At 43.7% G+C, this 12,990-nt stretch overlaps 1 protein-coding gene across 1 annotated transcript in view; it reads left to right on the forward strand.

Moving 5' to 3' along the window:
- The first annotated feature begins 244 nt into the window (after window positions 1-244).
- WDFY1 (WD repeat and FYVE domain containing 1) overlaps window positions 245-12,990 on the forward strand; it is a 46,082-nt gene continuing 33,336 nt past the window's right edge. The window contains exons 1-2 of the mRNA XM_077825764.1: window positions 245-450; window positions 12,859-12,926. Of these exons, the coding sequence (XP_077681890.1) occupies window positions 314-450; window positions 12,859-12,926 (205 nt within the window). The 5' untranslated portion in view covers window positions 245-313. The remainder of the gene's footprint in view (window positions 451-12,858; window positions 12,927-12,990) is intronic.

Here is a 12,990-nt window from a genome sequence, read left to right on the forward strand (position 1 = left end):
CAGCCCATCCTCGGCGTCAGGACCTTTCAGAGGCTCCTCTACTTCAGAGTATACGGGAGCCTCTGACTGGCATTGGGCCTTCCGCTCTGCGTTGCTAGTCCGATACGAGGGGCGCTCCACTCCTTCCGGGAGCGTCACTACTCGTGATATTACGGGATCCTCCAGCGCCCAGTCCTTCCGGTGGCGCCGCTACACCTGATATTACGGGCACCCATCGCGTATTACCCCCCCCAGTCCCCTCCGCCGAGTAGAGCCTTTACCTCTGTCTGTCACTCAGCGGAGGGGCCGCCCCCGGCGGAGGCTCCGCACCGAGATGGCGGCCGAGATCCATGCCAGGCCGCAGAGCAGCCGGCCCGTCCTGCTCAGCAAGGTCGAGGGGCACCAGGACGCGGTGAGCGCCGCTCTCCTCATCCCCAAGGAGGACGGGCTCATCACAGCCAGCGAGGACAGGTGGGCGCCGGGCCGCCCCACCCCACCCTGGGAGGGGACCCCCCAGCCCCCCGGTTCGAGGGCCCCGGCTCTCTCCGGGGAAGCCCCCTCGGCTCACTGCCCAGGGCTGGCCGGCGGCGTAAGCTGCAGGTCGCTGCGTCTCAGCCCTCGGGGGGGCTGCCGCGCCCCGCCCCCCCGGCTACCCCGAGCAGCCCGCCCCTCGCGGTGCCCCCTGGAGGAGCAGCTCGTGGGGGGCTGGCCGCGCTCCGACCCCTCCCGGCTCTGGCAGCGCCGCGCCCGGGCGCAGCCGGGGCGCGGGGGCGGGGGAGGGGGGTTGGCCGGGCTGCCCCTCGTGCCATTCCGGGGTGCCAGGGCTGTGGGTCAGAGCCGCCACTGAGGCGCCGCCTGCCTTCCCCAGGCAGGGCCGGGGCGGAGAGGGATCGGTAGGAAAAGCGTGTTAGTCCCAGGGGGACCCCTCTCCTCCAGAGGAGTGAAGGGCCGGGGCTGAGGCTTCGCTTACCAAGGCGCCGAGAGCTAGCGGGTCAGGGAGCGCTTTTCGGGCGCGGGGAAGCAGCGGGCTGCGGGCGGAGTAAGGCGTCCGTGCTCGTCAGTGAGCCCTGGGCTGCAGCTTTAGTGTTGCTTTAGGCATCCGGTGCAGGTTGCTGGAAAAATCCGTTAGACACCTCAGTCCCGAGAAGCGCCTTTGTCCGTCCTGAGGAAGGTGTGCAGGCCCCTTCTTTAAACAGCCGCTAAAGAGTCCGAGGCTGTTCGCCGGTACGCTAGGGATCGCTAGAAATCAGAATAACTCGGCTCAGACTTCTCTAGCACGGTATGCATCCGATGAAGTGAGCTGTAGCTCACGAAAGCTTATGCTCAAATAAATTTGTTAGACTCTAAGGTGCCACTAGGACTCCTTTTCTTCTAGCACTGAGAGTCACTTCTGTAAAGAGGAGTAGAATTTGGCTCTCGTTATTTTAAATTTGGGCCTGGGATTGGAGAGAGGCGCAGTGTTGTGGGAGTCCAGCTGGATGTCAGAGATGTGGGATTGAGGGGCACAGTGTGAAAAGGCACTCTCTTTAAGGCATAAATTTTGCCAGAAGGCACAAAATAGAGACTGTTGCCACTAGCCATAAAGAAACAGTGGATTGCAACACTGATTAGGGAAAATGAACCACTTGTTACACTGGGAGTGGTGAATTGTGAAACTGAGCAAGAGTTGGCTAGCATACTGCCGTTTGGGGTTGGTTAGGAATGAGAGGCACTTCTGAATATTAGAACCAACAAATACTTCAGACAACCTGTTTTGAGGATCTTGATGCACTTTGTGAACATAAATTAAGCTTCCCAATTCTCTTCTGAGGTAGGCAGGCAGATATTGTTACCTCTTTTACAGATGGGTAAATGGAGACATGTGGAAAGGTTAGATGGCTTCCTTGAATTAATGCAGAGCTAGGATTAGATCAGGCTTTCTTTTAATCTCTAGATCACATTGCTTCTATGATTATTGGGAGGGGAAAGCAGCAAAACTTCTGTTGTGAAAAATACCTATTTAGTTAAAGAGAAGAACAGAGCCACTGGGGATTGTTGGGCTGGAAGGGAGGTGCAGCCCATCAAGGTTGTCTACAAGATGCTGTTGTGAAGTGGTGGTAGCTGGAGAACTTTCCAGCAGTTGGGAATGAAGCAGAAGAAATGGGAGCTTCTTTTTTTTTATCCAGTTGAAAACATTTCATTGTTTTCTGCTCTAAAGGAAAGTTATAGTCTAGACTGGATAAGGGCAGGGGTAATTATGAGACTGGAAAATATCCTCACATCAAAGCAGCAGCTCTCAACTGGGGGAAAAATAAGTTACAGATAAGGACCATTATTTGTTATAAACATTGACTCAGTTTAAAACAACAAATAACTCTGCATGATATATATTTGCAAGCATATTTGTTTATAGTGATTTCCTAAGGGAGGTTCTACAAACTGTGTATATTGTAACAGGAGTTAGGAATGGGTTTAGTAACTTAATAGTACTAAACACTAAATGGGTTTAGTAACATAATACTAGTAAAGGAGTGACTAGCATTTCTCAAGGGAGAAGACAGAAAATGTGAATCCATATTTACTTTCTGTTCTGAGGAGGGATAACATGAATGTTTTTTTTTCTGCTTAGCCTATCAAGAACTTCTTTAAATTCTGGAAAGAACTCGGATTCTAACATGTATTTTGTTGTAAGGAAGAAGTTGAAGACTGCATAAGGGAGTCTTGTAAACAAGTAGTCTTTGTTTATTGTTTGGATTAACATATGCAGAGCAGAGACAGAATTGCCTTTTGTGAGGTGGTTGGGAAACCCACTTCCATTTGATAAAGTAGATTAGAACCTCTAGATTTCAGAGTAACGTTTTAGTCTTGGGCACATTTAGTCTTTAGCCCAGCCCTCGTGATCATGGAGAAAAGTTCAAAAATGTGAACCTTGAAGGCTCAAATCAGAAAGCAAATGCAAAGTATCCAAAACTGTTATTTCAAAATCATGATTTGGGGGATCTGACTCTGATTTTTAAACACTTAGGATTGGCATTGCTGGATTTAGGAGCCGATCAGTGGGACATGTGTTTCTAAGTTACTTGCGTGGTTTTAAAAATACCACCCATAGGCAGCTAAATGTGGATTTAGGAGCTCTGGGGTGGTGCTGCGGAATGAGGGGTTTGGGGTGTAGGAGGGTGCTCCGGACTGGGACCAAGGGGTTCAGAGGGCAGAATGGGGATCAGGGCTCGGGCAAGGCGTGGGATGCGGGGGGGTGGGAAGGGGTATATGGCTCCATGCTGTGCTTATCGGAAGCAGTAGCATGTCCCACCTCCAGCTCCTATGTGGAGGCTTGGCCAGGTGGCTCTGCCGCCGCCCCCGCAACTCCCATCAGTAGAGGTTCCTGGCCAATGGACTGGGAGCTGTAGAGTTAGTGCTCAGGGACAGAGGCAGTGTGCAGAGCTGCCTGGCCGTGCCTCCCCAGCAACAGGGACTGGGAGTCCCATGCGGCCAGGCAGCTCTGCAGGCATGCTGCCTCTGTCTGCGGACACCACCCCCGCAGCTCCCATTGGCTGAGGTTCCCAGCCAATGGGCTGGGAGCCGAATCAGCACGTGGGGAGCGGGGACGGAGGCAGTGTGCCTGCAGAGGCGCCTGGCTGCGCCTGTGTCAGCAATGGCAGGGACAGGAGCTGCCTGAGGTGAGCCCCCACATGGACTTCAGTTTTTACCATGGACACGTAGCCGACTCCAGCACTATGTGCTGGGTCTGGGATGTGATCAGAGCAAGCCTGGGCCAGTTTCCTTAGCCCTGTTCCATGGAGATGCGGAAATCTTGTGTCCCATTAAATACCCGTGGGGGAAATATTCTGGATCTGTGGTGAAGCCTGACCAACTCAACTTCCTCCCCCACTGCTCACTACAGCTGCTCTCGCACATATCTCTTCTAATGCTGCTTAGGTGGCAGTGTGCAGCCAGCATTAGTGTGGTGGTCATTTATTTCGATATGCTTCCATGCAAAGGACATAAGGGGGACAGTGATTTTTCAACACGTTATCCCTGCCAACCCTGAACAGCATTTTATGGCACTCTATCTCTAGCCCCAGAGCTATCAAAGGCCTGTTGCAGACAGTGGTGGTGGTGGAACTTCGCACAAAAAGGTTGCAACTACTTTTTGTGATGGTGTTAGGGTTAATAATGGGGTTGCTGCTTGCTCTCCCTATAATAATCTAAAGCTTGCTCAGATAGATACTGTATCCCCAATTCATACCAAAACATTCCACCTTTTTTAAAGTCCAAAATGTCTTTTTAAAAGTGACACACCAAAGGCGGTAAGGAACTATAGCTCAAGACTGAGAGTCTATAAGCAGTCCTATAATCTGTTTCATTAGTCCAGGGAATTATTGTTTTGGTTCTTGGATTCTCAGGTTTCAGCATTTGTTGCATTAGATTATATGTAAGAGAGTGCTTGCTCTCTTGAGAGTAGGGGGAATATAAGATTGTCATGTATCTCTGAGCCACAGCTTAATATGGTATCAAACTGTTTGTTTGACTTCAAACTTTGTGCTCATCTGCTTTTACTTCAGAACAGTGCTTGAACTTTGGGACATAGGAGTTGTACAGCATAGGTGGCTGTTCCATACAGTAGCATCTCACATCTGCTGGCAGCAAAAAACAGGGATAACAATGGGAGCATTCTATCCCTCTGCCCCTCCCAGTTTAAGCAGCATGCCTCTGGAGTAGATTGTGGTGTAGTGGATAGTAAAACTTGATACAGGTAACATTAACATCAAGTTGGCTATGAACTAGTACTCTCCTCTGTTGTGCTAAGCATGTTTAACTATGACTGTACTAGGTAGGGCTTTATTAGCATTCAAACATTCCTTCAGGAATGTTGTAGGTTATTTTTTTAAAGGCAGTGCAGTGCTTTCAGTCAAGTTTGAAGTTTGTTGGACTAATGTGTGACTTTCCTGCCTTAGTTCATGCATAATATGCAACAGACCTTCTGTGGGTCGTGGAATTTTGCTATTGAAAATGTTCTGCAAAGAGGGAGATAGGGATCCTAGAAGAGTGAGCATTTGATCATTGTTCCATCATTGCTCCTATTAGGATTTCACTAATTGCTTGGGGTTTTTTGTCTTGTCTTGAAATGAAAACCCCCAAATGAGAATTCTGGCACTTATGGCTAATGTAGTGCCCATCTTTAAAAAAAGGAAGAAGGAGGATCCCGGGAACTACAGGTCAGTCAGCCTCACCTCAGTCCCTGGAAAAATCATGGAGCAGGTCCTCAAGGAATCAATTCTGAAGCACTTAGAGGAGAGGAAAGTGATCAGAACAGTCAGCAAGGATTCACCAAGGGCAAGTCATGCCTGACTAATCTAATTGCCTTCTATGACGAGATAAATGGCTCTGTGGATGAGGGGAAAGCAGTGAACATGTTGTTCCTTGACTTTAGCAAAGCTTTTGAAACGGTCTCCCACAGTATTCTTGCCAGCAAGTTAAAGAAGTATGGGCTGGATGAATGGACTATAAGGTGGATAGAAAGCTGGCTAGATTGTCGGGCTCAACGGGTAGTGATCAATGGCCTCATGTCTAGTTGGCAGCCAGTATCAAGGGAAGTGCCCCAAGAGTCGGTCCTCGGGCCGGTTTTGTTCAATATCTTCATAAATGATCTGGAGGATGATGCAAACCTCAGCAAGTTTGCAGATGACACTAAACTGGGAGGAGAAGTAGATACCCTGGAGGGTAGGGATAGGATACAGAGGGCCCTAGACAAATTGGAGGATTGGGCCAAAAGAAATCTGAGGTTCAACAAGAACAAGTGCAGAGTCCTGCACTTAGGACAGAAGAATCCCATGCACCGCTACAGACTAGGGACCGAATGGCTAGGCAGCAGTTCTGCAGAAAAGGACCTAGAGGTTACATTGGATGAGAAGCTGGGTATGAGTACACAGTGTGCTCTTGTTGCCAACAAGGCCAATGGCATTTTGGGATGTATCTGTGGGGGCATTGCCAGCAGATGGAGGGACGTGATCGTTCCCCTCTGTTTGACATTGGTGAGGCCTCATCTGGAGTACTGTGTCCAGTTTTGGGCCCCTCGCTACAAGAAGGATGTGGAAAAATTGGAAAGAGTCCAGCGGAGGGCAACAAAAATGATTAGGGGACTGGAACACGTGACTTATGAGGAGAGACTGAGGGAACTGGGATTGTTTAGTCTGCAGAAGAGAAGAATGAGGGGGGATTTGATAGCTGCTTTCAACTACCTGAAAGGGGGTTCCAAAGAGGGTGGATCTAAACTGTTCTCAGTGGTAGCAGATGACAGAACAAGGAGTAATGGTCTCAAGTTGCAGTAGGGGAGGTTTAGGTTGGATATTAGGAAAAACTTTTTCACTAGGAGGGTGGTGAAGCACTGGAATAGGTACCTAGGGAGGTGGTGGAATCTCTTTCCTTAGAAGTTTTTAAGGTCAGGCTTGACAAAGTCCTGGCTGGGATGATTTAGTTGGGGATTGGTCCTGCTTTGAGCAGGGGGTTGGACTAGATGACCTCCTGAGGTTCCTTCCAACCCTGATATTCTATGATTCTATCGTGTACAGCACCACTAACAGGAAACATCCCTCCCAAAACCAAAAACATTCTTGTTATGGAACTTGCTCAAAGTCACAGTGAGTCAGTGACAGAACCAGAACTCAGGAGTCATCACTCTCCCATGCTCTGAATACTTATCATGCTGACTCTCCAGCCTTTCACAACGCAGAGCAAAGGCATAAGCTAGTAACTCTAGAGTAGCTGAAATATTGAAATCCTGGAGGTTTTTAAAGAGAGTGAACTAATGTAACTTAGATATTCAAAGGTTATAATATGTTTCAATATTATCTTGTTGCACAGTGGTTATGTATTTTCTTTGTGTTATGGAGGGTGTTCATGGAGGCAGTGGCCTTGTTAAACTAGTAATGCTCTAAATGCAACAGCCTGAAGAAAGCTGCTTGGGATGAAACTTTGGCTTGGCTTATGGCTGAAATTATTAAATACGCTTCGATTTTTATGCAAGTTCCAATTTCCCAGTAGTGATGGTTTCTTGAACACAATGCTAGCTATTTTCTCAGTGCTAAACTTTTGTTTCAGCTACAGTATTTATTTGGTAATTCTCTTCCGAAAATTTGCCACAGGCTTTTCAGTAGCAGCTGTGATGAGTGAGTCAAACACATCAGTATATAGACTAACTATGTATCTTTTTTTAACATCACAGAGCCAGCTCCTTAAACTTATGGGTTCAGCTTGCACTTCCTAAATAATTTTATTTATTAAACTTTGTGTGGCTTTTATTTTTTAAGCCCTGGTTGGGAACTTACAGGGCATCACTTCTCAACATTGTAAATGGTTGTGGAGATAGCCAAAAGACCCTCAATGCAGATCTCACTAATGTGGGTTGATCATATCCTTATGGCACTATAGCACAACCTTTGAGTTACTGCTATGCAGGTGGAACTTGGGTGCAGAAAGAGAACAATTCCCTAATATTCTATTCCTGTGGGGATATTTGTTCAATGATTATCAGTTTCAAATCAGTTTTTCAGCAGATGCAGGAGGTTGAGTGCTGCTCTTGGTAATGCTGTTGTAGGTCATAGTGTAACTCTGAACTTGTGTTGATGCAAATGAGAGCAGAATCCAATCCTGAAACTAACACTGCAGTTAGATCATGTTTGTCTGTTTATCCAAGCACCTGTGACTTCTATCACAAGACTGATAAATCTCGAGCAAAGAAAACTATTTGTAATATGAAAGTTTCCAAGGGAACTGGCGAATACTCAACAATTTCTTGCTAGTTCTTGTTTCTGTAGGCATTTGTCTGAGCTTTTGTATTTACGTGAAATACATTTGAACTAAACTAATTTGCAAAGTAGTCTTGAATTTCTTTTATAGTTCGTATGTAAATCAAGGGGCCAATTCAGGGACCATTAGAATTCATTGGCATACCTTTCAGTGGCTTGTTTGGGACCAGGATTTGGCCCTGGGGCAATAGTTTAGATAGGCTACAGAAGCAACACTTCTTCCACTATCTAAATGCAGCTGTAAATTAAGGTTGCATATATAATGATGTATCCATAATTTCTGAAAGTAGTGCATGGTGGCTGAAGACTTCCGTCTTCTAAGATTAACTTTGAAAGAAGCAATATTGATTGTAAGGTTTTGAAGTAGGGACTGCATCTATGTACAGAAGAAATAAAGATTGGCCCACTTGTTGGATGCTATCCTGTGACTTGGGAGATCAGAGTTCAGTTCTTTGCCTTGTCTCGGCCTTCCTGTGTGAGCTTGGGCAAGTCACTTAATCTCTCGGTGCCTCAGTTCCCCATCTGTAAAATGGGGATAATATGTTTCTATCTCATGGGATGTAGAGGATAAATGAATACATAAACTGAGGTGCTCAAATACAGTAGCGATGGAAGCTATGTAATTCTACCAGTTCATGTTTACAGAGCACCTAGCACAATTCGATCCGAATATTTATTCAATCTTCTCAAGGCTACTTTAACTCAAATATGAAAATCACATTTTAATAACTAATGTGAACTTTAGTTCAGTTCAGACATGCTGATACTGACCAGTAATTAACATTTCCTGACAAATAGTTTATTGCATCGTTTCATTTCAAGTTTAGGCTGCAAACTCTGCTGTTCAGGCTCAAGGATGCTGGTTGAATTAGATTTTTTTTTAATACTCTGTTCTGGAAACATGTCAATGGTAGTGTTCCGTTCAGTTTGCTGGAGATTTATGTTGTTCAGTCTGCCAGCAAATTGTGCCTGCCTTGAAATTTTTGTTAGCCTATCAGAATTATTTGAAGCAAAAGTCATTAAGTGCTACTTCTTTTAAAGCAGAGGATGGTGTTTGTGGTGTACCAACAATATTTGCACACTCAGACTTGCTAATGGCACAAATGCAGATTTACTTTCAGTTGTTGTTTTTTCCAGACTCCTGGCCCTTGCATTTCCCCCCAAAAAGTAGCCTAATTATTCAAAGAGGAGTAATTTGAATTTGAAAATAAGTTGGAGTTTAGCTGCACTGCATGAGTTGATGGAGTTCTGCAGAATTCCAGAACTTTTCCTTGGTCTTAATGTCTTCAGAAAGTTATCTCAAGTGACAAAATGTTCAACCAATGAAACACCAAGTGAGAAACTCCAATTGCTCAAATCTTGAGGACACAATAAATATGGTTTGTAACAGCTTCTGAAAAATACTTCATTTTAAATTAACATTTCATGCATGCTATATACCACACAATGAGTACAAACTGAAATTCACATATGGGCATAGCTATGATTTGTAATATCTCTAGAAATCAGTTTGTCACTCTGGAGGGACTACTACTTTAGTGTAGCCACTTTTCACTTTATTACATCCCAGAAAAATATCCTTTAATGATCACTTGAAATAAACAATGTAACAGAATATTTTACACTTCTGGTGTATCTGCGTTAATGGATTAGCCTCACAACATCCATCTAAAATATTACCTCTGTTTCATAAGGGAATCTGAGGTACAGAGAAGTTAAGTAATGCTATCTACAGTTACAGAAGAGTCTATGGAAGGATAAGCAAGAACCAAATTCCCTGGAGTTCTAGTTCTGTGTATTAAGCATTGGACCATTTGTTGAATAAAATGGGATTGAGACTGGATTGATAATGAAAGAGCTGGGATTCATGAGTGATTTTGGCTCTAATGTTGTGGAACTCCTGAAATGAATAGTGTACATAAGAGGGGTGTGTGGAAAGATCATTATTTGCTATAGGAGCACTTCATTCTAGTACCTACTTGTATTAGAATTGGCATCACCTACCAATAGGGTGACCAGATAGCAACTGTGGGAAAAAATGGGACGGGGTGGGGGGTAATAGGCACCTATATAAGGAAAAGACCCCCAGAATGGCACTGTCCCTTTAAAAATGCAACATCTGGTCACCCTACCTACCAAGAAGTTCACTCTACTGTTCAGGAAGAGGAAGAGCATTGCAGCTGCAGACAGCTAAGAGAAAAGAGAAGTGGAGAAATCAGTATTGGCTGTATAATTAGTCATTGCTGACAAGGGTTTCTTCAGATTTTGCTATGCTTCATAACATTATACATTTATGGTGCTAACAGAGGGACTGGAGCAATAATATTCTCATCAGTCTTGAATGATTGCAAAATGCAAACCTGTCATTGGTGGTTTAATTCTTATCTGGATTTTCTTTTAAATCAAAATGAGAAGAAACTTTCTAAGAGATTTGTTTGGCTGACCTTTGCAGCTTGTCTCCAGCTATGTGGCCTTCAATGAGAGGAACTGTATCTTTGTAACATACTGTATGCACCACATTCTCAAGAAATTATCTGACTAGCAACGCGCTGGCAATGTTATGTCTTCATGGTACTGTCTTCAAGAACAGTGAAATATACAAGAGACCTAAGAGGAAACAAAGGCTATATATGCTTGCAAAATCTGTAATGAATTTTCTCAGTTGTTATGGTTACTGCAGTTCACTCTTCTGTCATTTGAGAACAAAGATAATTGAATTACTTTGGTCAAAAGTGAAAGAGGCTTGAATTAGTGCAGCTCAAAGCTGCACTTAGAAATTCTTCAAACCTTTTTGGTGAGTGTGATGAAGTTGCATAAAAAGCAGCAGGTAAAATGATCTGAACTTTCTAAAAGCTATGGAAAAAATAATGGTGGTTATAGATTTTTTTTTTTAATAGCAGTGCCCAAATGGAAGGAGCACGTGGACATTTTGGGAACAATGTTATGAATGGTTCACATCTGCTCTATTAAATGAGGGAAAACAACCCCTGCTTCTGTAAAGCATAATTTCTGAATCTTGCCACAGTCTGTGGATGGTGGTAGGGGAACCATGTCACTTACTCCAAATAAGGCACATTTGTGGCAGATAACATATCTAACTGAGGGATTTGAGTGGAGTGCAGTGTGGTGCATGGGATGACATGTTAAATAAAAATTGAACAGCAGCTCGATGTCCAGCCTTCCTGGGGGAAATTGGGTATGTGGTCACATATGATATAACTTTAATAATGCATATGCAAAGTCGCTGGTGTTAGGGGATGCATTGGCAACTCTAACTTTGCTATGTCAAAACTTTGGCATTCATACCCGTGTGAACTGCAAACTGAATAGCTTTTTTTTATGTAAAATTTTTGGTTGTAATTCTAATATAATACACTGTAGTCCAGCCTTGAAAATACACCAATCCAAATGCCATATCTGTTTGTCCTCTTTCTTTCTTTTATTGTAGTTAAAATTAATTTAGTTGTCTAACAGTCTTGTGTGGGTGAGTTTAAAAAGTAAGCTTGCTGTAACTTGTGACAGGACATAACTCTTCTAAAAAGCAATAAAATTGCCATCCCCCTGCCACCCAAAACAATAAACCAACTACATCCAACATTTGTGAAAACAGTGCATGTCTCTCTCTTTTTAATTTGAATATCATATTTCGTGGTAGTCTCTTGTAAATGTGCAAAAAGAAAAGGAGTCCTTGTGGCACCTTAGAGACTAACCAATTTATTTGAGCATGAGCTTTCGTGAGCTACAGCTCACTTCATCAGAACACGAATGTAGCTCACGAAAGCTCATGCTCAAATAAATTGGTTAGTCTCTAAGGTGCCACAAGGACTCCTTTTCTTTTTGCGAATACAGACTAACACGGCTGTTACTCTGAATCTTGTAAATGTGATTTCCTCATTCCCTCATGGTGTAATCTGTAACTACCATCAAGATAACAGTATAAATGAAGGTCCAAATTACTCTCAGCCACAAAAGAGGAGACTAGCTAGCAAAGCCTTGGAAGAGTGGAAGTTAAAACTAGACAAGAAAAAAAATCTATTTGAATCTTTCAATTTTTATTTTTAAATCTTCTGCCGAAACTTTTTTAAAATGTCGTCTCAAATATTTTAAAATTTCTTTAAATATATATCATATAAAAATATGGGTTTTCTACTTCTAGCTGTTCCTCCTCCTCTTCTTCCCCCACACCCCCAAAAAACCTTCAGGGCAGGCACAGGAGCAACGGTACTAAATTTTCTGAAGATCACTTTTTCAGCCCTTTCCTTTCTTTTTAATGACCTGATACTGCACCATTAGATTCAATGGGAGCAGGCCTTATGTGCGCAAACCTGCATATTGTCTCCATTTCAGTTCTGTTTTTGTTGCTAATTTAAACAGATCAACAGTTTTTATTTGCATTTTATGTACAAGGGAATTCCCCTCAGCAGTACGTGATCTCATGCTAGTGCATGAGACCAAGAACAACTAACAACAAAATAGGAAAATTGGTCATACATAAAGTAATCCTAAGATTATGCATGGAGGAGGAAGGGGAATGTGCAGTGGAATGGACTACAAAAGGAAGGGATTGAGCCACCATCACTGCTACTGTTAGATACAAGGGAGCAGCCCTGAAAAATGCAGAGAATCAGATTGGGTCACCCAACTGATCTTTTTGACCTACTGTCTGTTAGTTTGAATGTAATTATGTAGTATAAACATAAATATGATGATTATGTATAAAATGTGGTCTGGTTTGACAGTAGGATGACCTGATGCTTCCTGGATCAGGCTTAAATCTCTTCTTTTTGATTCTGACTGACAAAGAATATATAGAGATGTGATGAATTATTCTCTGATGGAAGGGTTGAAATAGTCTTCCTCAAAGCCTGCCATACCTATTCAGATAACATTACAACTGCTGTGGAGGAAACTGTTCAGAGTACTCTCTGAAGGCATTATCCTGTACCGTATTAAAATGGGGTAGTAGAAAAGCAGAGGGGTTACTTGAGTCTTTATAAAAAACAAAACAAAACACACCCCACCAGTATAGGTGTAACGATTGATACACAAGCTTACAACTTTTCTTTTTCTTCCTCCTTTCTCCTACATCCTGCAGAACAATTCGAGTATGGCTGAAAAGGGACAGTGGCCAGTACTGGCCCAGCATTTACCACACAATGTCATGTAAGTAACACTATACATAAATGTAAATGTTATGATGTATTAGTGTTGATTATTAGGTTCAGCC

This window comes from Eretmochelys imbricata, chromosome 9, assembly GCF_965152235.1.
Source record: "Eretmochelys imbricata isolate rEreImb1 chromosome 9, rEreImb1.hap1, whole genome shotgun sequence".
NCBI lineage: Eukaryota > Metazoa > Chordata > Testudines > Cheloniidae > Eretmochelys > Eretmochelys imbricata.